At 34.7% G+C, this 26,345-nt stretch overlaps 1 protein-coding gene across 1 annotated transcript in view; it reads left to right on the top strand.

Moving 5' to 3' along the window:
• LOC131035858 (signal peptide peptidase) overlaps positions 1 to 26,145 on the top strand; it is a 52,177-nt gene extending 26,032 nt beyond the window's left edge. Inside the window, exons 2-12 of the mRNA XM_057967600.2 lie at positions 5,791 to 5,906; positions 6,626 to 6,777; positions 6,864 to 6,949; positions 17,187 to 17,314; positions 22,232 to 22,282; positions 22,669 to 22,755; positions 22,894 to 22,963; positions 24,794 to 24,930; positions 25,078 to 25,155; positions 25,259 to 25,394; positions 25,576 to 26,145. Coding sequence (XP_057823583.1) covers positions 5,791 to 5,906; positions 6,626 to 6,777; positions 6,864 to 6,949; positions 17,187 to 17,314; positions 22,232 to 22,282; positions 22,669 to 22,755; positions 22,894 to 22,963; positions 24,794 to 24,930; positions 25,078 to 25,155; positions 25,259 to 25,363 — 1,010 coding nt within the window. The 3' untranslated portion in view covers positions 25,364 to 25,394; positions 25,576 to 26,145. The remainder of the gene's footprint in view (positions 1 to 5,790; positions 5,907 to 6,625; positions 6,778 to 6,863; positions 6,950 to 17,186; positions 17,315 to 22,231; positions 22,283 to 22,668; positions 22,756 to 22,893; positions 22,964 to 24,793; positions 24,931 to 25,077; positions 25,156 to 25,258; positions 25,395 to 25,575) is intronic.
• Positions 26,146 to 26,345: the final 200 nt, after the last annotated feature.

The raw sequence follows: 26,345 nt of genomic DNA, 5'->3' as shown, positions 1-26,345 counted from the left end.
TTTGATTATTTTGGAAAGTAGAGTCCTAGGGGCTAGGGATTTGGTTCAACCAGACTAAACGTTTTGAATGTACCATTGTTTCACGGTTGTTGGGGATGGGGAGACAGGGGGATGCAAGGACGGGGGGACAAAGGGAAAAAGTTTCGGGGACGGGTTTCAGGGACAGGGGGACTTGGGCCTGAGGGGGGGAAATGTGTTTCCGTGGAACACTGGAATGTACTCAAAGATAATCTATGGTAGGCTCAAAATGAGCAAGAGATGTCTGCTGATTGCCACCATACAAAGAGGATTTTTGAGGTGGGAGATATGGTATTTTTGAGGTTGTAGCCTTATAGGCAATCTTCCCTCAAAGGAAGAGGAGCTAAGAAGTTAAAGCTACTAGTTTATGGGACATATACGATTTTATGAAGGATAGGAGAGGTTGCATATGAGTTAGAACTGTCGGGAAACAAGAAAATTCACAATGTTTTCCACGTTTCATGTCTCAAGTGGGCACTTGGATAACATGTTACACCTTTGGAGCTGCCACCACTTGATTGAAAAATAAATTGAATGAATGATTCAATAATCGGATAATCTATTCAACAATATACAAGTGTATATAAAGAGATTACAAGGATGATGTTCTAAAAGAACAAGTAGTTTAAAGTGAACTACTAAAAAGCTAAACGCTAAATAAAGCTTAAAAGCTAATTAACTATAAAGAAAAAGCTAAATGCTAAATAAAGCTTAAAAGCTAATTAACTAAAAAGCTAAATGACCATTAAACAAGGAACTAAATATAGGTGACTAAAATATAATTAAATATTCTAATACCCTCCCTTAATGGTCATTCTATCTACTAACTACCCTACAGATCTTTTGATCACGAATGAAAATAACACTCTACTGCGGTGGAGACCCTTCCTGGATCTGAAAAGTGTTAATTACCAAGAATACCAGAATCCATCCAACCTAATGTTGGGTAACCAAACTGAAACCTAAAACCATTATTTTGAGGAAAAATCGGCAAACCCTCCAAAACTGAAGATACAAATCATCATTTTTGTGGAAAAAATCGAACAAAACCCTGAAACTTCGCATGGCAAGACCCAAAACACCATGTGGTAAGACACCAAACATCACGCGGTAAAACATCAGACATCATGCGGGAAAACACCAGACAACATCACGTGGTAAAATACCAGACATCACATGGTAAGACCTTGGTTTTTGAGGAAAAAATCAAGCAAAACCCTCCCATGATTTTTTATGGTGAAAAATCAGAAAACCCACGCAAGCTTTGTAGATGACAGATAATAATTTTTAAGGAAAAAATTCTAAACCTTGCGAACAATTTTTGAGGAAAAAAATGTGAAAACCCTAGGACCTGTAAGACGAGGTCTGGCCTAAATCAATCTGATCAAGGCAATGATATTTAGATATCTTGAACATGCACTGTTTCCAGGTGTTGTGGCAGTTGTTGAACTTCTGCCTGTGTTCCAACATGATGCTGGTCAAAGATGCCATCATGGAAACCGAGTTTGATCGAGGTCAACTGAGTGAAAGCAAGAGACAGAAGGATCTGATTTTTTTTTTAAATCAGAATAGAAGCAGCTGCACAAAAAATCTGAAACTCTGGAGGAGAATTCTGGCACGAATTCTAAGGTGCGAATTTCGAGGTTTGGAAGAAACTGAGAAATTAAAATTTTCTACAAACTTAAAACCTGAAATTTTTCCTGAAAATAATCAGAAAAAAATAATAATTTGCGGAAAATAAATAAATACCTCTAATTTTTTTGTAAAAAAATGAGAAAAATATTGATGATTTTTTTTTCCAAAAAAAACGCAAAAAAAAAAGGGGCAGAAACCTTAGGTCGGATGTACAATATAAACGGCGCCCAAAAGACACCAAAATGCTCAACGTCCACAAAATTAGTAGAAATCGCTGATTGTTTTTAAATTCCAAGGCAAATTCGTTGGCACAAAATTCGAGGCACCTAGAAAAATCTGAGACCAACCTAGAAAAGCTCTCGAAAAACCCACCAAGAATCTGAAATCAGAATGCAGATTCGACGGCTCACAAATCGAGGCACAAAAAATGATGCACCTAGAAAAATCTGACGACGACCCAGTTGAGGTCTCGAAAAAATAATCAAGAATCTGCAACCAGAATAAAATTTCGACTTGAACTGAAGGGTTAAAACCCTAGTCAAAAATTGCAGAAACCCTAGGAAAATTTTTAATCTGCAAAAAAAAACTCTAGGTTGTAGGCCCGAAAATCTCCAGAACCTTAAAAAAAACATGAACTGCTACCCAGCACAAAGAAATTCGCCCACAAACAAGAAACCCTCGAAATCCACAAAAAACCTTCAAAAAAGCAAAATCGTTTTTGTATTAAAAAACAATAAAAAAAATCTGGAAAATATTCCAGAAAGAAGGCCATGAATTTTTATTAAAAAATTCGCCAAACTTTAAAGAATCCCATCGACCCGCTCTGATACCATGAAAAATAAATTGAATGAATGATTCAATAATCGCATAATCTATTCAACAATATACAAGCATATATAAAGAGATTACAAGGAAGACGTTCTAAATTAAGAACAAGTTGTTTAAAGTGAACTACTAAAAAGCTAAATGCTAAATAAAGCTTAAAAGCTAATTAACTATAAAGAAAAAGCTAAATGCTAAATAAAGCTTAAAAGCTAAATAAAGCTTAAAAGCTAATTTACTAAAAAGCTAAATGACCATTAAACAAGGAACTAAATATAGGTGACTAAAATATAATTAAATATTTGAATATTGATGACAAAGGGAATTGATTTTAAAGATCGAGGCTCATCACTATGAGGGAGAGAAGGTTAAGGAACAAGGTCATCATAGAATACTTGGTGCATTGGAAGAATCTTCCTCTCAAGGATATTACATGGGAAGGAGTGGGGGTTTTTGATCATCCAAATCTAAAATTGCTTGAGGACAAGAAATTTCGGAGAAGGGTGGACTGTCATGTCCCCTCTTATTATCCCAATAATTAATTATTGATATTATTAATAATAATATAAAAACATTTTCAACACTATATAAATATATATTTATACTTAAATAAATAATTAAATAAAACAAAATATAAAATTTAAATTAAATTGGGGCAACACAAATCTTGGCGCTTAGATTTAGGTTAAGAAGTGTATGAATTTGCTTGATACATGTGTTGCATTTCTTTCATTGCTATTGACTATTATATTGTGAATTGCAAAGCTCTGTCTCAATTATAGAAGGAAATTTGTTCTGGTTTGTGGCCATTTAATTTCAGTTATTTGCTTTCAGGAGTTCTTCTCTTTTCACCCCACACAGGTTGGCTATAGTTAGAATAGATAGGGAATCGACCTTGTAATTGTGGAGATTGAATTATAGGTCATGTCTCATGCTTGATTGGCCATGTGTGGCGCATCTGTTTTGAACAAACATTTAGGTCCATCAATAGACGTTACAAACACAATTAGACACAACATTCTTAACACTAAATAACAATTAAATGACAAACTAACAAGACACATACTAACACACAAGAACTTTTAAATAACAAGTACTACAAAAGCCAACATGTAGCTGGTCACAAGATTAGTTTAGTGCAACAAAATATTTAATCTAGCATGTAATTCTACATGGATAGCAACCTAATAATTAGATGAGCCTGTTGGATTATAGCCACTGGTGGGTCTATTGCTTCCATTGGTTACCTAAAGTAATTTTGTTGTTTCTCAAAGGTATTAAATGGAAAGAGTTATTAATTTTTTCTCATGTACTATGAAATGCAAAGTGTATACAAAGATCTCAAGTACATGTTTAATTCTGGTAGGGTGTCTGTCAAAATCAAATTGATATATGCAAAAACATATTATACAGGAAACTTGCTTTTCGATGAATTGCTTGTAGGCCTTCCAGGTTATTATTACACTGTACTGAGGCTATTCGGATCTGAGAAACTAATATAATATTCTTATAAACCCTCAACCAGAGAGTATCATAAGTCAACAAACCATTTTTTTTAATGGGAGAGAGAGAGACTTCAATGCCAAATGCATCAAGGGAATTCCTGACTCATTGATGGTAGGGCATCTTAAACTGTACCTAGAAAAAACCTCACAGACTGAATGTGAGATCCAACAAACTGTGAGCTGATGAGACCATGATTTAAAATCTTGTTGCATGGTGTGCTGTTCAAATTTGATTGTCTAAATTTCACTCAAAGAGATATTGAGTTTTTTGTTCAAGCTATTGACCATTGCTCTACATTTTTTTTGTCATGCAAGTGTTCCCTCACATCTTGCAGAGAGGCTTTGATAAGCTTCACTCAACCTTCTAAGGATTTTTTCTCCTTTACTCTAATCACCCTACCAAATTTAAAACTCTCTTGGACTGGTATATCTAGGATCTTCTTTTGTGATTTTGATTTTTCACCCGAGTTTCTCTTCAGAGGTGTCAGCCATATCAACCTTTATTTTGTTTCCTTTCTCTCCATCTCCATCTCCTTTCTAGAGTTCTTTGTAGGCAAGATGAAAACTTTTTCCATGGCTTTCCTATCTGTCTTTCCTGTTTCATGATTAGGAATGTTCTGCAACTACCTTTGTTAGTTGAAATCACATTCTCATTGAGTAGTGGTCAATATTTGAAGAATTGATTGTGTCCTGGTACATCTTTTTTGATGGGAAGATTGGATTTTTAGTCTGGCCCATGCTAGTGAAGGTCACAAAGGTGATCTTCTCCCCTAACACAAGTTCAAATTTATTCAACATATTCAACATTTAATCAACTTAGAAGTCACATATTCAACTTTAATCAAGTTAGATTCCACAATGGAGGTCCAAGAGTGACCACTTGGAAATCTACCTTAGATGTCACTATGGGTATTAGAACTTGGATCTCCTCTTGAGAACCCTATGGCCTTGCCATTTGAGCACAATTCCTTTGATCCAATGCCTTGGTATCATAGTATTAGTAGTTATTTTATATTTCATAGGGCCAGAGTTTAACTTTCTTGTACTCTTTCCTTTTATTGCCATTCTAACTTATTTTCATTGCCTTAAATAATTTGTTCTTCGAACTATTACAGTGTCAAGATTTAAATACAGCATTAATAGTAACTAGGGAGTCCTCCACCATTGCTAAATTTTCAAGTTTCAAGCAGAGAATTACTTAGACTCTGAATTGAACCCATGAAATACTTCATTGTTGGCGGATGTAATTCTGTCCAAGGACATGATGACTAGGATTGCAATGTAATCCTGGATGGTTGTGGTTGCTTTACCGCATGTTGTATTATCTTTGGCATCTCAATGCAAACTTACCTACTAACTAAAAATCATATTTTTTTTAAATTGACGAATCTAAATATAGCTGATTTACATGAAAGGAAGACTCAAACTAAAATATTACTTTTAAGCTTATTATGGATTACATTATGCATGGGCAGTTGCAGTCCACCTTATTAATCTCAACTGTTAAAGTTGTGAAATGTAAAAAGCAATTTATGTAAACATTAAATAATGTAGGAGTGCTTTGTCAGATTAAGGGTGCAAGTTGTTTTATACACAAAAATGTTTTTTGTGATACTCATTATTTTTTTTCAGTTCCCTATATCTGTATTTTAGTTTATCACTTGCTTGTGATTGGATACCATTGACACTATATGCGAACTTACTATATAGATTTTGGCATCACATTTCAATGAATCTGCTCAGCTTAGCTGATCTGACAAATTTCTCAGGGACAATCTTATAAATCAGTTATAATGCTGTGATATTGCAGGCTTATCATTAGCACCTTTGGTTGTAAAGGTGAATCCGAATTTGAATGTTGTCTTGACAGCATGTCTTACTGTATATGTTGGTTGCCATCGTTCAGTCAAGCCTGCACCACCTCTGGTAAGTGTGGAGTTTTTTTTTAAAAATCTTGAAGGGTTTCTTTGTGTTTATTCCCTTCTTTTACAGTAATTTTTTTTTCTTGATTGAGGAATTTTAACATCCCGTTGTTATGTGGTGCATGAACTGATGATTTACTTTGGCTTAGATCAAATGACTGAGACGTATTTATTCTGCCTGATTCTATTGAGATTGGCCTAATTTCTTATTTCAATTTTTGAAACCTTGCATTTATCATATATTTTGAAAGACAAAAAAAGGTTAGCAATAGATAATGCCATTATGGATTCCATTGCAGAACAACTGCATAGATCCTTATGTTGTACTTGTAAGAAACACACGCTGATGCTTGCATTTTGGCTTTGATCACTATGAAATAGGTTACATTCCATGAATGGTCAATTTCTTGTTACCAGTGTTTTTTGATGTTTACATGATTTTCAGTTTTTTAGCTTTTTTTGAATTTTTGCTTTATGCAATTTGATTCACTGTTGGACTTGCTGAGACATTGCCATGACTAATGAAATAAATACTTCAAACTTCATTCATAGACGTATTTATGCATAAATAAGTTTCTTTTGTTGGAATCTACTTAATCCCGTCTGTGGTCATGGTATGAAGAATTTCCATTCTTGTATCTTGGTTTATAAATTTTGAGTTAGCAGAATAAAGTGGAGTATGAGATGGTATTTTGACTTAATATTTTTACCTTTGTTGTACAGGAGACCATGTCGAAGGAGCATGCCATGCGTTTTCCTTTGATTGGAAGTGTTGTGCTCTTTTCACTGTTCTTATTATTCAAGTTTCTATCAAAAGACTTGGTCAATGCTATACTCACTTGTTACTTTTTCGTTCTCGGCATCATCGCATTCTCGTATGGTTCTGCTACCTGATACTTTTTTACTATATTATGAAACTATGATTTTGAGATAAGTTTTAAATTTTATTTATGGTAAGCAGGGCCACCTTGTTACCTGCCATTGATCGGTTTCTTCCAAAGAAGTGGAATGAAATGACTATAAATTGGCATCTTCCATATTTCAGATGTATGTCTCCTGGTTATAAATATCCCCTGTATTTGTATCTTTCTTCATTGCATGTATACAATTGTGAATTTTAAAATACTGGTTTTTTGCACTTTACTCAGGTTCTCACAATCTAGGAACTTTCTTTCTGTTTTAATGTATCAGTGCAGCAATTCAATCCTAGACAACCTTATTACAGTATTTGTGAATCATTTACAATTGTAATTAACTGTTAAAATTTTTAACATTTGTTTTATTATTTATTGTGATTTTGCTTTATCTGTTTGACTTCTTCTCTTGTATGTTCTACTGACTCTATTTGATATATTATATAGACCATGGTGAAGTATCCATTTACAAAGATGATGTGATTCCCATATGGTTGATAACATTGTTGATTTTTTCTACATGTTCTAATTAACCAGTGGAACAATTCAACATTACAAGGATGAGGGCATGATATAATATTTTGTGAAAAAATTATAATAGCTATTAAATTCTTCAGCATTTGTTTTGTTACCTTTTTGCCTTCTTATTCTTATATATTCTACTGTCCATAATTGAAATATTATATGGACAATCTTCCAGGTTTCCATTATTAGTCACGTTGTAATGTTTTTTATCTGCTGTAATTTTCCCAAGTTACTGAATTGGAATCGGTTATGGGTATGGGTGCGTGACTGTGGTATGCCGGTACAGTAATCTGTTTTTTGATGCTGGGTACGTTTATAAAAAAGAGAGAAAAATCATGCATATATATTTGCAACTTAGAAATAGGAATTAAATTCAGAAATTTATGAATCATTCATATACTAAATAAAAATACCACACATATTGCAAATTTAAAAAGTAATGTACTACTATCTACTATATGAAATACATCTATACTTGTGGTACCCACATTCAGCAACAAGATTAGAAGAGAAGTGAAATCCTGATAGCAAGGACAAATAATATGTGGGTCCCAGCAGATGAATGGCATATCCTAAACTCTGAAGTTTACCTAAGCAACGAGAAAAGTGAGTCCTTAGGAATCATTATGAATTTCACCCAGCTAGGCCTTATGTGGAAACCATAGTTTTTGCAAATTTGAATAATATTATATAGTTAAACAGGGATACTGACATAAAATTATTGAAGCAATAAGGAGCCATTTGACCGCCAACAAAACAATCAAAAGAAAAAACCTAAAAGAAACCAAAATTTGATACTTGGATTGGAGCATCAGACGTCAGGTAAGTGGAAAATGTTTCATGAGCTTGAGGCTTAGGAACATTTTGTGAATCTTGAAATTTAGATTCCAGGCTTGTTTTGGTGTTTTTTGTTTTGTTCTATGAGACATTCACCATTTGTCTTCTTCCCGCATTGGAAATCTACATCCATTTTTGTCTCAATCCACTCCAAATTTTAATTGACTGCTACACTTAATTGCCCCTTATAGAAAAAAAACACAAATCTGCCTTGTTCAATATTGGTAAAGTATTTAATAATTTATTTATTTGAGAAGTCTTTCCTAGTCTTTTGCTTGGAGCTTCTTCAAGGCCTTAAATGGCCTCAATGTTTTCTTCTTCTTTTTTTCATGACCATCAAGGTTCTCCAAATCTTCTTTAATCTCTTGGGCTGATCTTTGCATATTTCCATCAGCTGTCACCTCCTTGAAAGAATGTTTAGCATGTCTCTTCACCTTCTGTAGGACTTCATTCATCTTAATCAGTGATCCATCTCCCTGGACTTTGCTTAAAAATTGTTTTGCTGAGTTCAAACATTTTGTGGGTTGATGTCTACCTCTCCATTTTCTTTTAAAGGACTCAAAGTAAACTTTCTCCCATCCTTCATAATGACATATGCATTCTCTCTTCCATCATGTATAGACTCTTGATCAAACTACCACAGTCTTCCCAACAAAACATAGCAAGCATCCATAGGTATAATATCTCACAAGATTTCATCTCTATAAGCACTAATTTGAAAATTGACCAAACATAGTTTGCTTACTAGGAGTTGATGCTCCTTCTGCAACCATGAGACTATGTATGGATCAAGAAGCTTGATCTTCTGTAGCTCGAGTTTCTTCACCATCTTCTTGGACACCACTTCACCATGTTTTAGTTACTCTATGTGTTCAGGTGTTCTTTGTTTTCTTGACCAATATAATCATTAGCCACATTCCTCTTAGTGTTGTCCTATTGCAATTGCGGGCATTAAAGGCTCTATAACAGTTTGACAAGTCTCTGCACATCTGTAACAAATGAATTCCTTTACTTCTTCCTCCACCTTAATATCCTCTTCTTCTTGAAGTTTGCCCATATCTGCTTAAATTTTGGCTCAAATGACTATTTTGAAGATTGTCGGCTTCTCTACATTGCTCTCTATTGCTATCAACTTATCTTCCTCTCGCTTTGGAGTTATTCAGCTACATTCTTGTCAACTTTGCTTTTGCCCTTAAGGCATATTGATAGGCCTCTTCTATCATCTTTATTAGGGCCATACTCATCTCATCTTGGATTGGTATTTTCAGTCTATTGATGTATCTTACAGCCTGTCTGTAGTTTCTTTCCCATGACTAGCTCGAATGTTGAGCCTGTAGAATTCTTTTATAGATTATGCAATAGCTTCAATTTGCTCAACTGGTAGTTTGTTGGTACAAACTTTGCTTTTGGTTTGCTACTATTTGATCCTATGATCGGATCTTCTCCTTCCCTTTTCTTTGTCTATCTAGTTGCACATGATCTCACTGTATGCGTGGGGAAATTTAGCATGAATATTAGACATAAAAGGTATCCACCAAGCCTCTAAATCTAATAAACGGATCCAAATGCAACATAATAAATGAATACAAATGAAATCAACAAAACAATCATAAAATTATGAAATGCATAAACCAATGTTGACTCCAATGCACTTGGCCTCCATTAATCTCCTTTTTGTGTGGATAATGGCTCTTAAAGTTGCACTTCATGAAAACCTGTAAAATAGATGCACAAGAATCACGAAGACACTGGTTATTGAAAAGAGAGGATTGATGTTCAATTTATAGATTTCGAAAGGATTCGATTCGATGTCGGAGTTTGATTTGAAGACAGGATGAATAAATGGTTGATATTCAATGAGACAGGTTGGTGAGAGACAATTATTGATTTTGACTGAATTTGATTGAGTAACTCACTTGATTGACCAGCTAAGGGATTTGATTGAGAGTGGAATTGAATTGACTAAGTTGTTAGAAAAAGTTGATTTCGAAAAAGTGGGAAGTGATTGACTAGTTAGAAAAGTAAATGAAGACTGACTGAGAGTCTGTAGCAGTTAAGAATTTCTACATGTGATGTAGGAAATTTAGAATGAAATGTCATCTAGATTGAATTTGGATTTTTGAAAATGTGAAATTGAATTGGAATTGCTGGGAAGTGAATTTGAATTGAGTTTGGAGGGAAATTAGATATATTTGAAATGAAGATCAAATGACATCTAATAAATTTAGGAAATTTGTGTAATGAGAGGACATCATTAGATAATTAAATAATTTAAAGAAATTATTTAATTACGGGGGAAATAGAAATTGAATTTAATTAAAGTGGAAAATTGAGATTAATTAAATAATTTAGAAGGGAAATGATTAATTGCTTAAATGATTAGAGGGAAATTTGAATAATTAATTTGAAATAGAGGGAGAATGAAGTCAGATTAATTAAATAATTAAAATTATTAAATTAAGAAAGAAGAAGAATTAGCGAAATTAACATTTGCAGGCGCAAGACAATTTTAAGTGTCTACACCTCTCAAATCCAATTCATGAGCTCTTTAGCAATTGAGCTCCTGTCGTAGAATGGAGTATCTATCTGTGGTTGATTCCCAACATGTGATATAGGGCTTAAGTTGGCTTGTTTTATAATCTTCCCTACCTCCTTATCCAATTGCTTCATCTTCTTCATCTTCTCTTTCTCAACAAGCACACCTCTTCTCCATGCAGTCTCTAAGTGCATTCAACCTAGCTGCCATTGTCCTCATCATCTTTGACATTTTACTATTTCTTTGAGCCAGGTCTTCTCAACTCGTTGTCACAGGATTTTTACACTTGCAACAAGAACTCTTATATCTCTCAATACCGACTCCTGCTTCAGCACCTCAAAGTGCTTACTAGCTTTGATACCATTCAATGCAGACAAAACCTGGGGGCCTAGAAGCACAACCAAGGTTTACAGTACCATACACTGTCAAAAAAAGTAAAACTTGGAATGACAATATTGAAAAAATATAGAATGGAATAGCATTGATTTCACCATTTTGTTACACCAATATCAATTTTCCATGATGCTGGTTAATAGCCGAGCTACAAAGCTTGACTAAAGATAAAACAAAGAAATTGAAGAACACTGACCAATAATTCATTATTCAGATACCATCCTTCCTAGTACAGGCATGCAGCCCAAGCTTCCTAGCTCTCATGAACCCTAGTTAGAACATGACGACCAGCATGCATGTTCTGCCCGGCTTCCTAGCTCTCATAAACCCTAGTTATTCTTAATGTTCTTTCGCTGGCACCTTGTATTCAGAATGAGGCTTGCATATATGGTTTCAACAATGTAATTGCCAAACATAATTGAGGCACAAGGAGTTGTTAAAGACCTTTTGTTGAAGACCACGCCTTAAGTGTAGGGAGTAAGGTTGGATATAAAGTATAATTGCTATCAGAGGAACTGCCAAGAGAACTTTAGCTCAAATGGTTAATCTGCCAACAATTTAAACTGTCATCAGCCTTGAAGGCACACAACTGGGAATATGTTGAAGCCTAGTGAATGGTAAGTGCCCAGTAAAAAATCTGTCCAGCAACAGCAAACAACAAATGTGTGGGTCCCAGCGAAGCAGTCAATCAGCAGACAAGGAAAATTCAGAATCTTCTTTAGATGCTTGTAGTCCCCACATCCAGCAACAAGATTAGAACATGAATGAATGCGCACCACCAAGGAGAAATACTAAGTGGGCCCCAGCAGATGAAAGGCAGATCCTGTATTCTGAAGTTCGTGCCAAAGCAAGGACAAAAATGTGGGTCCTAAGGAATCAGCAGGAATTTCATTCAGCTAGGCCTCATGTGGTCCTCACCAGTTCTCCAAATCTGAAGAATATTATATAGTTGAACATGGATGGTAACATAAAATTGCTGCAGTAATAAGGAGCCATTTGACCTCCAGCAAAACAAGCAAAATAATTCCTAATGAAGCCAAAATTTGATACTACTGTTTCTGGGTGACACAAGATCCCCTGAAGATTCAGATGCTTCTGCATTTATCTATCTTTCTATATATAACAACATCGAGAGGCATAACCTGCAATGACAGTAGGGGGAAGAAACATCTAATGTTGTGATCGTGAAAGAAAATTGAAAAAAGGAAAAAAGTATTTATAAATATAAATTTATAAACACATGAAAATTTAAAAATGTATATGAAGACCTACGAATGAAGCTATTAACAAGTAACATATAAATTATTAAACTTTTCAAAGGAAAAACAAAACAAAAGAATCATTGAAATAATGAATGGTGGCTTTCCAAAATGTAAAATCAGAAGTAACTTACAAAAGTAAAATAAAATTAGTATTAACTTTCAAATAAAAATAATATAAACAATGTGGATAAACTAAAGTAATTCTTAAGATTCTGTGTCCCTTATATGTATGTATTAAATAAAATAGTTTTAAGTAAAATAAAATAACTGGTAACTAAATAAAATATCTTTGTGTCTTTTGCTCATCTCTTTGTGTATATGCAGTGGTTTAAAATAAACATTAATTATTAATTCTCAAATAGAAAAATATAATCACTTGGTAAAGTAATAATTTATTTTCATTAAACAACAAGTTCCTATTTTGTATTTGTGTCATTTTGGTTTTCTTTTTCTAAATCTTGATAAAATTATGCATTTGAGAAAATAAAATAATATATAAACAACTATGAAATAAGTTATTTTCATAAAATTTTGATATGATTGAGATAGTTATATACTTAAGATATGCAGTAATTAATTTATTAAAATTGTAGATAACCTATTATAGATATATTAAACACATCGATCTTAACACCAAGAGCTATCAGTCTAGAAATGTCTATCTAATTTTTAAATACTAGCCTTAAACATTTGCAGCCCCAATTTTTTATCATACTGGGACAAATACTCACATACCCATACCTGTAACTGATTCTGATTCGGTATCTTAGTGTTAAACTGTTAAGAACTTAAGAAAGATCAATCTCCATTTTTACCTACCATTAATTCCCTCCAAAAGTTTATCCCTAATTACTTAATTTCTTTTGGAGAGGAAAATTTAAATACCAAGGTTTACAAACCCAAGGATCATAATCAATTGAGGCCATTCTCTATCAAGGAGTTATTCCCGGCTAGCCTTAAACCACACACACTAAGCAACATATTAAGCCTAGAGAATGTTAGTCAACTCTGAGTGTTTAACACTTTTAAGCCTAGAAGTGTATTCTTAGTGTGACCACACACATTAAACAACATATTAAACTTAGAAAATGTCAGTCAACTCTTAGTGTTTAACACTTTTAATCCTAGAAGTGTAAGCTTAGTGTGTGTGGTTTAAGCCATTCCTGAAAAATAAATTGAATGAATGATTCAATAATCGGATGATTACATTGAACGATATACACACGTATATATAGAGGTTACAAGACGATGTTCTATAATTAGAACATAACGTTAAAGTAAAAGATTAAAGAGCTAAACGCTAAATTAAGCGTGAAAGCTAAATAAAGCTTAAAAGCTAATTAACTAAAGAGAAAAAACTAAATGCTAAATAAAGCTTAAAAGTTAATTAATTAAAAAGCTAAATGACCATTAAACAAGGAACTTAATATAGGTGACTAAAATATAATTAAATATTCTAATACCCTCCCTTAATGGTCATTCTATCTACTAACTACCCTACAGAAGACACTACAAGTCTTTTGATCACAAATGAAAAGAACACTTTGTTGCGGTGGAGACCCTCCCTGGATCTGAAAAGTGTTAATGACCAAGATTACCAAAATCCATCGAACCTGACGTTGGGTAACCAAACTGAAACCTAAAACCATGATTTTGAGGAAAAATTGACAAACCCTTTTGCAGAAGAGTACCAACTCCAAAACTGACTGCAAGATACCACGGTTGCAAATGTTCGCCCTGGCAGGTGCGGCCCAAACTAACTGCAACAAAGCACAATTTTGAGGAAAAAACCGTCAAACCAAGAAATCTGTAATTTACAATTTTGAGGAGAAAATAAAAAAACCAAGAAATGTGAGGGTTACAAATCATCGTTTTTGTGGAAAAAAAGGGTAAAACCCAGATAATTAAAATCTTACGCGAATATCACGAATTACAGATGAGATAATTTTTAAGGGAAAATTATAAACCCTACGAACAATTTTTGAGGAAAAAATCGTGAAAACCCTCCCATGATTTTTTGTGGAAAAAATCAGAAAACCGACAAACAATTTTTCAGGAAAAAATCGTGAAAACCCTGGGACCTGTAAGACGAGGTCGGGCCTAAATCAATTTGATAAAAGTAACAATATTCAGATATCGTGAAAATGCACTGTTTCCAGGTGTTGTGGCAGCTGTTGAACTTTTGACTGTGTTCCAACATGATGTTGGTCAAAGATGCCATCACAAAAATGGAGGTTGAACGAGGTCAACCTAGTGAAAGCATGAGACAGAAGAATCTGATTAAAAAATCAGAATAGAAGCAGCTGCACAAAAAATCTGAAACCCTGGAGGAGAATTCTGGCACTAATTATAAGGCTCGAATTTCGGGGTTTCGAAGAAACCCAGAAATTAAAATTTTCTGCAAACTTAAAACCTGAAATTTTTCTTGAAAATAGTTAGAAAAAAATAATAATTTGCAAAAAATAAAAAAATACCTCTGATTTTTTTGTAAAAAACCAGAAAAATATTGATGATTTAAAAAAAAAAAAAGGCAAAAAAAATAGGGGCAGAAACCCTAGGTCGGATGTACAACATAAACGGCGCCCAAAAGACACCAAAATTCCCAACGTCCGCAGAATTAGCAAAAATCGCTGACTGTTTTATAATTCCAAGGCAAATTCGTTGGCACAAAATTCGAGTTGTGGAAAACGAGGCACCTAGAAAAATCTGAGACCAACCTAGAAAAGCTCTCGAAAAACCCACCAAGAATCTGAAAACAGAATGTAGATCCGACAGCTCAAAAATTGAGGCGCGGAAAACGATGCACCCAGAAAAATTTGACGATGACCCAGTTGAGGTCTCAAAAAACCCACCAAGAATCTGCAACTAGAATAAAATTTTGACTTGAACTGAAGGGTCAAAACCCTAGTCGAAAATTTCAGAAACCCTAGGAAAATTTTCAACCTACAAAAAAAATCTGCCTAGGAAGAGAAAAAAATCTGCTCTTTTTTTTTAAAAAAAAAACAGTTTTAAAAAAAATCTCTTCAATAAAAAACTTCGAAAAATTTTAATAACAAAAAATTTCGAAATTTTTAATTTCCATGCTCTGATACCATGAAAAATAAATTGAATGAATGATTCAATAATTGGATGATTACATTGAACGATATACACACGTATATACAGAGGTTACAAGACAATGTTCTATAATTAGAACATAACATTAAAGTAAAAGATTAAAGAGCTAAACGCTAAATTAAGCTTAAAAGCTAATTAACTAAAAAGAAAAAACTAAATACTAAATAAAGCTTAAAAGCTAATTAACTAAAAAGCTAAATGACCATTAAACAAGGAATTCAATATAGGTGACTAAAATATAATTAAATATTCTAATAATTCCGTTATTCCCTACCAAAAAAATCCCTAGTAATTTAATTCCTCTAGGAAGAAAAAACTAAATACTAAGAGATTAGAAACCCAAAGATCATAATTTGAGGCCACTCTCTTCCAAGGAGGGAGGGGAGGCAAACCCAAGAATCTTTTTATTCACGTAGAATCTCTGACAAGGTGCATCAATCAACCTCGGCATTTGCTTAAAGATTTTCTGTTTTATTACATTCTCTATAGTAGTTCAAAAACATTTTTTCCTCCAATAGTCCAACCCATCATATATTTCGTAAGCTTGTAAAGGTAATTATTAAATTTCCAATTTGAAGCATTTCTCTTGATAACCAATTATTGAGCAGCAAAGAATCCGCTTCAATAATTAATTTCTTGCACCCAACAGGGACAGTTAGGTTCAAACCTTCAAGAAGAGCCTTCAAATCAGCCTTCATTATTTGTTGAATGGCCTGAGAAGAAAGAAATGCCTCTGATTAAGTCATCCGAAAAATCTCTGAGAAGGCAATCTGCTCTAGCTAACCCAGGATTCCAGCAAGAAGCCCCGTCAAAATTGAGCTGTAGAAAAATATCTGGAGAACTTCTACAGAAAGAACTAGTTCTTAACTTTTGATTCTTGATTACTCCATTAACAGGGACCAGACTTTCAGAGTTAGCAGTGATGACTTTTCAAATTTAAAGTTTACAATCATTCTCAAAATAATCTCATTTTTTTTGTTCAGGTCTATTCATGTTTGGTATGGACTAGAAACTATATCAGGTGGAGTCGAATTTCATCTGTTTGATATTACATAGTAAGAGCAATCATATGTGTCATGTACCATATGTATTATGATGAACCTACATAAGAACTTGGAAATGTATGAACACGGTCTCAGACTCTCAAAGGAAAGGGGATGGCTAGGGTCCAATATTTGGTTGGAAGTTTGAGTGTGTCAACTAGAAACACAAAAACTAGAGGAAGTAGGCTAGTTGGTGTGTTGGTTTTGGGAAAATGATTTCTTTTGAGCTTAGTGAGAATAAAATGCTGGAAAGTATTCTGAGGTCTGGGATTTTCTTTGGAGTTCATTAGCTATTTATGGGAAGGGAATATCAAACATTATAAAAAAATTCTGGGTTCTACACGTTGTTTGGTTTCTTTTTCCTTGAAACTGTTATAAACTCTTGAGCCATGATATGCAAACTGTTTTCAAATAATAGTTTGATTCTTTCTTTCTGTTAAAAGATGTCTTATTTATACAACGAGTATTTTAGGAAGGAGGAAAATTCTTGATTGTATTTGCTTATGCTTTATAAATTATAATGATTTCATATTCAGGCAATTAATAGAAGCTTCTAAATCTAGATGAAACCTCGCTGTTTGGTGCATATTTTCTGTTTTGTATGGTATTTGCAGTTCAATTAGTAGCTAAGTTGTGGTTCTCGTTGTATTATTGCAGCTGTTGAGGTAGAATTCACAAAATCACAGGTTGTAGCTGCTATACCTGGAACATTTTTCTGTACATGGTATGCATTGAAGAAGCATTGGTTAGCAAACAACATTTTGGGATTGGCATTTTGTATACAGGTTTGTAATTGTAAATAGCATATCACTTTTGAAAATGTTTATGTGAATGTAGGGATTAACTACAGTGCAAAATTTTATTGTACGCGGTTTACACTCAGCTTCTAGTTTTACTAATGACAAAGCTTTGCAACTCAGATGGTAGTTTGTCATGGTTCTAACTTTCAAGTGTGTAGATTGAGTAGTGCTTTAGAGGTTTTATAAATTTGGGTGTTCCTATTTTCTTTTTCTAAATAATAATAATAATTGATTAAAAATTAAAATCTGAACATCTGCTATTATAACTTGTAACCATATTCTCTACTAGTGTAAACCGAAGTTGTCAAGCTGAGTATGGTTACCAGAGATACTTGATTGTAATTTCACAACTTTCTTGTATTTCAAAAATCATCTTAGGGTTCCTTATATACCATTTCAAATGTTTGTGCTAGTATTGTCATTGCCAGTTATCTATGATTATTGTCATTGTAGATAATTTGATGTTTCTCATTGCTGGGTGTTTGGGAATTGTGTTTAATTCACGTGCGGAAGGAGAAGAGGATGAAGCTTGAAAACTCTAGCTTGGAGAATGTGTTGTGGGATATAGTGATTTCACCAAGGCTTACAAGTCTATGTTTCATCACAATGAAAGATAGTAGTGAGCCAAGATGTGAAGTTTGATGAGGAGGCTTGATCATTTAAGTCTTAGTGGCCTCCTATGTAAATTGAAAGAGGTGAACAAGTTGTTGTCCCATAGCTGCTGATTCAGATGTAGTTAAGATAGGTTCAAATGAAGGATCAGAAACCTCATTACCTTTTAATATAATCAGGAAGCCTTGATGGCTTACTCAAGCATTGTAGGAGGCACATGAACAAGGAGCACTAAAGACTTCTATATGGGTGAGTTGTCCCCAAAAGACTGAGTTCAATTGCATTGATGTCTTCCATTGTTAATGTAGAGCCTTCTAGTTTTGAGGAGCCAAATTTGAAGTAGGTGTGGTAAGATGCCACAGAGGACGAGTTTCACTCCATTACATAGAGTGTTGTTTGGAGATTGTGGTGAGACTTGAAGGGAAGTCAGTGATTGAATCTAGGTGATTGTACAAGCTCAAGCACACGACAAACAAGAGCATTTAAGTACAAGTTAGGAGTTTAATTAGTCTTTATATCAGATTGATGTAAAGACAATATTCTAAATGGCAAGATAGAGGAAGGATTTTATGTCAAACAGCCTATAGGGTTTGAGGTTAATGGGTGAGAGACCCATGTATGCAGGTTGAAGAAGATCCTATATAGATTAAAGCAAGAAGCACATGCTTGGTGCTACTCACAAATTGATTAGTGATTGTTGAATTCGGGCTTCACCAGAATTATTGTAGATCATAAGATTTACTATTTATTTGATAAATCTGACCTGTTAGTTTTGGTCTTGCGTGCAGATGACCTAATCCTTATAGGTAGCAGTGTGAATCTCATAGCATGGTGCAAGGGGTAGTTGGTCTCCAAGAAGGACATCAACCTTGTTCAAAATTTTCTAGATCTTGTGTGGTAGGTTATGGTTGTATTATAAGTCCTCAAGTACTCTTCCAAATTTGAAGCTTATTGTGGGTTTAGATTCAAATTTGGTGTATCGTTCAATGAATAGGTTGCTGATAGATTCCCTAGTCTTTTCGATGAATACTCAACCTAATATTTGTTTGCTTTGTAGGGAATGCATTGAGCTATTTATGGTGGAGTCGAGGCAAATTCATTGGATCATTGGAAAACATATGTTTTGATACTTGAAAGATATAATTCATTATGTGTTGAGGTATGTGTTAGTTTTCATGATCAGATTAACCACAATAAACAGAAAACTAAAGTTGCACAGTAAAGCATACAAATAGAGGATCACACAACACAAAAGCTACCCTGGGAAAACCTCCCTCTTGGAGGAAAAACCCAGCAACAACAGATCCTCAGATCTAGTTATTATTCTGAAAAATGTAGATTCACTTACCCAGCTAGGGCACAATACAACAGCAGGAGATAATAGATAAGATCGGACTTATCTCAGTCCTTAGAATACATGAAATCACAGTGCTGATTTGCAAGCCTTTACACAGAAATCCGTTGTCCTTTTGATTGTGCTTCACTGCCCTTCAATGGTGGTTTGTTGTCCTCTAATTGTCTTCGCAGTCATCTTCTTGTCTTTGCTGTCATGGAGAACAAGTTCACTATCCTCAAGGTGTATTCATACCAGCACAGCAGATGATGTACTCCTTCAGTCAGATTTCGCATATGGAGGAGCAGAGATAGTTCGCTGATTGTGTGTGGTATCTGATTTTAAATGATACTTCATTTGCTTGCATTTATATATGATTAAACTCCCTTAATCACCCTCCAAGTCGGCTAGGAGGTTTTGGCGCCAAGGTTTATTTGAACCACATTTATTGCCGCCCAACTTGGGGCCTATATCCTTCACACGCTACAAAGTAACGGTTATAGGTTCGGCCCTACAATGAGGTTTGCACGTTACATATTGGTGAAGCCCTATCCTTGGGCACTGAGCTGGAGTATTACGCGTTTGGCAAAGATTAGAGGGCCCAGCCCTATTTAAGTTTCCACGCCACCTAAATGAATAGGTGCGATTTACAAAGAAAAGGGCCCAGTCCTTTTGGATGGGTTCTAATGTTGCCTTGCGGCAATTAGAACCCATCTCCTATTTATTTTCACCCTAGTTACAAAAACAACAGTATGTTGGAGATGTAGAGTTGATGTTGCATGGCTTTGGAAATTTAGACTAGGCAAGTGATGCTAGTGCTAGGAAGAGCACTTTTAGGGTTTGTTTCAACCTAGGGTTAGGTGTGGTATTTTGGCTCAACAATAGTAGTATTTAGTTCAACAAAGATAGAGTACGTGGTAGCCTTTGTTGATAGTATCAAGGCTCTATGGCTTCGAAGAGCACTTTGAGGTTTTTTCTCATACAAGAGTTAGTTGTGGTATCTTGGTTCAACAATAGTAGTATTGAGTTCAACAAAGGTAAGAGTACATGGTAGTCTCTGTTGATAGTAGCAATCTTTATGGCTTCAGAATTTAATCGCATAAGTAAGCAATCAGACATTGGAGTTGATGCTTTATGATCTGTGAAATATGGTGAAGTTCATGGTCTCGTGATCAATTGTTCATGACATAGGTTGAAGAGAAGTGTTCCGGGACTTGCTTTCATATGAAGGTGGCTTATGTTGGTTTCAAAAGTTAAGGAGCTTGTATACAAGGGAAATGTAGATGGATAATCTATAGCATCCTAGGGAAGACAGGACATGTTTGGAAACATCAAAACAAGGTAATATTCCAATCTTAACATTTTTGTTGCTTTCCATGTGGGTAAAAAAGTGAAAAAATGCTAGTTCATTACTCACTTATGTTCTTTTTAAAAAAAAGCTATCTTGTTTTTCCTGGTTTAAACACAGGTAAATGAATTCCATTCACACTTTGAGTTTGCTGTGTCAATGTGGTGTAAATGTTATGCCACTATGGCCAAAATCATGTTCATCTACTCCAAAATAGTCACCGTGCTTGTGATCTTGGTGATGAATTAGATCAATTATGGATCAAGAATGCTAAAAGCATAATGAAAATGATTATGAGTAATATTTACAATTGCTTGATGGATCATTATGAATTGCCATTTTGGAGGATTAGCAGTTTCCTGCATCATTCCACTTACTTTAATGGGTGCATGGACAACAATTTGGAGTCTAGACAAGGTTAAAGAGATGGTTTCAAACTGTCCTTTTAGGGTCTGAATAGAAACTGGAGGTATGAAAATGTCTAGCTGATCGCTAATCAGAAATATCTGCTAACGTGTGGAAAGTAAATTGAGGGAACTTAAGATAGTCTTTGAAAGATCTAAGGTAATGTAAGGCTAAAGTTCATCAAGGAATAACTTTGCCTGGCCATGGTCCACCTCAACCTACAAAGTAATATTATGGGAGGCGAGTTTGCCAAAACTCTTATGCAAACAATCCAGTGAATATTTTTGATGTATCCAGTTGTGCACTTTGTTTCTGTTTTGTTCCAGAAGAATTTTGTGTGTCGTGGATTTATTCAACTATTATCTGTGAATTTGGTTGCTGCTTATACTTCTGCTTTGGCTTACCATATCGATCCCATTTTGATGTTTAGTCACCCTAATTTTGTTGGGATCTGGATTCCTTTTGCATGAATTAGTAACAACGCATTGGTTGGCATGAAATACCAGTTCAGTGAATTAAATATGGTATCTGCAAAATCAGTCTAGCATTTCTGTTGATTTATAAAACTGTTTCTTCTTTTGAAATGCTTTCAATCAGCAATGTCTGGCTGAGAGCAATATCTGCGCTGTTCTTAATACTCTTAGTTCCTAGTTTTTATATCTTCAAGCTGTTTTTTCTGTTACAGTCTCATGCTGTTGTAATCACTTTTTCCTGGATGTTTTATGCTGTTACTTTTTAGCTATCAAAGGTATCTCTTTCAGCTTCCTGAGGATGCTTCTTAGGTTTTATAATTTGTAAACTTGTTATATATATATTTATAATTCCAAACTTTATTATAAAACATTGTATCGTTTCTTCTAACATTTGCCGATTCTAGTAATTATGTAATCATTCATTGCATAGTAAAATTCTGATGTCTTTAGCTTTATGGAGTGTTAAGACATGTGCAAGCAGTCTATATTTCTTTCCTAGAAACAAATTAACTTGTCCGCCATAATTATGTTTGTTATGCACTTCATCTTTGATTACCTTTTGGTTTTGGTTGTATGTTAAGTTTTTATGCTTATTCATCTGCACCTGATATTTTGTATGAAGATGTCTACCATCTGCATTAACAAATAAGCTGGAAAAAAAATCAATTGATTAAGTTCATGAAATATTAGATTTATAATATCTTGTGTGTTCCATGGGATATATTTTGCAGGGAATTGAGATGTTGTCTCTTGGATCTTTCAAAACCGGTGCAATCCTCTTGGTAACGTTGTCTCTTCCATATTGTTTCAATACTGTTTCTTATTGTGTCATATGTGCTCCTCAAAATTTACCTTAAAAATTCATTCATTTGAGTGAAGTTCAGAGTCAACATGGTAGTAGTAGACCAGAGAGTAGAGGGTAAAATGCTACAAGAAATTTTAGCTTAAATGTTGTGGAAAATAATGACTAAACAAATATTTAGACTTTACATTGTTTTTAAGATTTAGTTCGGCCTCCAATGTTTGTGTCTAGTATTGTATAATTGAAATGGTGTTTTGGAATCCTTTTCTTAGAGATTCCAAAAACAGGGCAGAAAATGATTTGTTGGAATCATTATGTGTTGCACCATGATTGAAACTTAACTTTGTTTTAGCATTTGTTTAACAGGCAGGACTTTTTGTATATGATATTTTTTGGGTCTTCTTCACTCCTGTGATGGTTAGCGTTGCCAAGTCCTTTGATGCTCCAATCAAGGTTGGTTTGTATATATTACCCAGCCAAGTAATTAGTTGGCAAAATATTTTATTGATAAAATTATTGGGTGATATTTTTCCACTTGATTTTTTTTTTTCAATTAATAGTTTAAATTTATGTTCTTTTGCTTTTCTGCAGCTTCTGTTTCCCACAGCAGATTTGGCACGGCCATATTCTATGCTTGGGCTTGGTGATATTGTCATTCCAGGTCAGTCAGTGCAAAGAGTGCCTTGTCTTTTAATTTGTAAATCAAATATGGAAGATTTTGAAAATTTGTGTTTTTAACTGTTAACACAATTTTGAGTAATATATGCCACCAACGATTAAACTGTAATATAGATTGAAGATTCAAAATATTCTTATACAACTAGCAAGGTAAATGGTGCTAAACACAATTTCATTAAAAATATGTATGCGCAATGAGAAGTTTCTAGTCTATGTCAGTGGTTTAGGTTTGGGTTTGGCAGTTTGCTTTATATTTTTACAAATTCAGTATGGATGGGTTCAGCCATTCTGATATATATATTCTCTTTAGAAAGGAGGGTCTTCAACTTTTCCAATTTCTAATGGTTTGGCTCTGAACCAACAACAATCTTGGAGATCCAAGTTGCCGTCAGAAGTGCCCTCAACCTTTTTTAATAGCTGTAGAAAGGTGCTACCAGGGCTGACTGATAGATACTTTTGCACTTTGTTTATTATTTCTCTCTTCTTACTAATATGCAGGAGCCTTTTGGCATTCTATAGGGCTGGCCTACCTATTTCAGCTACGCTCAGCTGCAAGCTCTTGTTCATTGGTGGGGTACTCCCCTATCGATGCATGGATCACTGGCTACTACACTGGCCAAGGAGTGCCAGTCTCAACAAGCATTGGACAACTTTTGAGTCGAGTGAGATATTTCATTGGCAACCTCTTAAGTGCTAGCTTGATCCACCTCAGTAGTTCTGAGTATTCGATCAATGATTGTGAGTAGCAGCTTCTGCTGGGGGGAGAATACAGAAATAACCACAAAACTGAATCCAGTTTTAGTAGTGATATTAAAACCATTTACAATAGCTCCTTCCTTTATCTCTCTATCGCAAAATCTTAGAGCTATGCTCATACTGCACGGCATCTTAATGGACAGGGCCACCAACATCCTGCTTGTCCTACAAAAGAAGTGGGACCTGTTGTGGCAGCCAGACCTCTATGGCCACTGGTTAAACCCAACCAGGATATCCTTAATTTGTAGATCAACGTGTTGAAGTTGGAAAACCAGACCTAATGAGGCTGCTTGCCTATGATATCCTGATAAATTGAAAATATGTTTATGTTTTGGTTTGCTGAGATGTTCCTGAGAAAGATATTTGCTTCTATGGTTTATATCATTTAGCATTACTCTGAAATGGGATTGACCTGGCAAACCAAAACTGTATGTGAAATTCAATTACTCTGGATTTAACTGGAAAAAAGTGCTGCTCCATCCAGTGCAACACAAACAATTTTTTAATTTGTGGGGGTCTTGGAGCATTCCCTATCATGAAACAAGGTACTGAGAGGTGGAGCCTATACCATCAAGCCCAAATTAGAGGATTTGAGGCCATACAGACATTCATGGTAGATACCATTTTTCATAATTTTACTGCTTTTAACCGAGCCCCAAATTTTTCAAAAAATGCACTCTTAAAATTGGCTAGGTTTTGTTTGATTTTTCATTGAAAAACTCTGTTTCTTTTGAAACCTGATTTTGACCTGGGTCTTTCCTGGGTTTGCCCACAGCTGCACCCAGGCCTGAACTTTTGGCCCAGGAACATACAGCTGAATGGTCAGGCATGGGGACTTGGAGCAGAACCTGGCTTGTTCTGGTCCAGGACATATCTTGGTCAAATAGTCAGGCTTGGGCCCTGGGAGTAGAACCTTGGTCAGACCAGTCTGGGTATGGCAGAGGTTCCTATAGGATCTGATTTCACAGATTCTAGCCATTAATTAACCATGAAGCTCAATTTTCAGATTACATCTCTATTTTGCAAGAAATTTCATCTTTTACATATCTGTTTGCAGGAATTTTTGTGGCTTTGGCTTTGCGTTTTGATGTCTCAAGAGGAAAGGGGGAGCGATATTTTAGGAGTGCATTCTTTGGTTATTCAGTAGGTCTTATTGTCACAATCATTGTGATGAACTGGTTTCAAGCAGCACAAGTAAGTTGGGGAGAATTCATTTAAGGCATCAGATAAAAGAAATGTGTGGTGGAAGGCTCTTATTCTACACATTGTGGCAGAATCTTGCTTTTCATTGTTTCTGTCATTTGTATATATTCTTCAAAATTGTCATTTTGAAATTTGCAGCCTGCCCTTCTATATATTGTTCCTGGCGTGATTGGATTTTTAGCAGTACATTGCATTTTGAATGGGGAAATCAAGCCTGTAAGTGTGCATCTCTTAACAAGATTTCCTTGATTGCTCATTAGATGAATTTTTCTGTTGATGTTTGACACAATAATGAGTCTAATTGGATTATATTTCTCAGCTGTTGGAGTTTGATGAGTCTAAGACATCTGCGGAATCAAGTTCAGCTGACTCCTCATCACAAGTCAATGATTCAGCTGGCAAGTCAGATCACAAATCAGATTAACAAGATAAGGAAGGCTATGAAAGTAGTCATGGTAATTTTAAAAAATTTACGTGGTTACTTATTGTTGATAACATATATATATACTACCGAGTAGAAGGAAATTAAATGACGAAAAGAATTGATTAGTTTTGGACTAATTGAATCTGTTCTATTGTTTCATGAATACATTGCTTGGTGAAATAATGATGGATTGATGTCCATGTGATATACAGGAAGTTTGTTCAGTGCTCGAGACTGAAGGAGTTTCTTTCTTGACATCATATTTAATATTAATTAATCAGTGCAGGCCAATCTGTGCTGCTGGTATTTTCCTTTCAAAAAACATGGTGGGAAACTGGAAATTTTAAATGTTTTCAAATATAATGGGATTTACTTTATAAAATTTTCTAAGCAGTTTAACCAGAGGGCACGCGCCTTCATTTTGCATGGCATGTCCAATTTTTTCTATATTTGGGAGTAGCCCATGAGATATGATTGATTGAGATGGTTAGTGGGCTCCATCTTTGCTTGGACATGTGCTTTTGAGGAAACTAATGGAGAATATTATTAACAGCAAGGATGATTGTGGGCAGGCGTCTTAATTAGGACAGTTATTCTCGGTCCATTTGTTTCTACAAAGTATTGATCAGGAGAGATGATGCCTCAAATTTTATCAGCCTCCTATTTTGTATTGATACAATTGATTACATTCATAGATGGTAGATTAGGATTTAGGAATTTTCAATCAATTATCTGCTGATATACCATTTCCCACCCATTCTTACAGAGTTTTTTAAATTTAATGCACAGCTTCAAGTTCTCGCAAAATAAAATTGGTTGCGTGGTTTGGTCTAAACATGAGATGTTGTCTATAAATGGTTTTTTGACCTTCTGCAAAACAATTCACTTTGTTAGTTAATGGTAATTCCTGTTTGGTCCAGATATCCATAATTTTTAACCAGAGGGAAGAATATGTTTTGCAAATTATAGCAGTAGTGCGATT

Source organism: Cryptomeria japonica, chromosome 8 (assembly GCF_030272615.1).
Source record: "Cryptomeria japonica chromosome 8, Sugi_1.0, whole genome shotgun sequence".
NCBI lineage: Eukaryota > Viridiplantae > Streptophyta > Pinopsida > Cupressales > Cupressaceae > Cryptomeria > Cryptomeria japonica.
The sequence above is the reverse complement of the archived record's forward strand: the minus strand, read 5'-3'. Positions and strand labels throughout refer to the sequence as shown.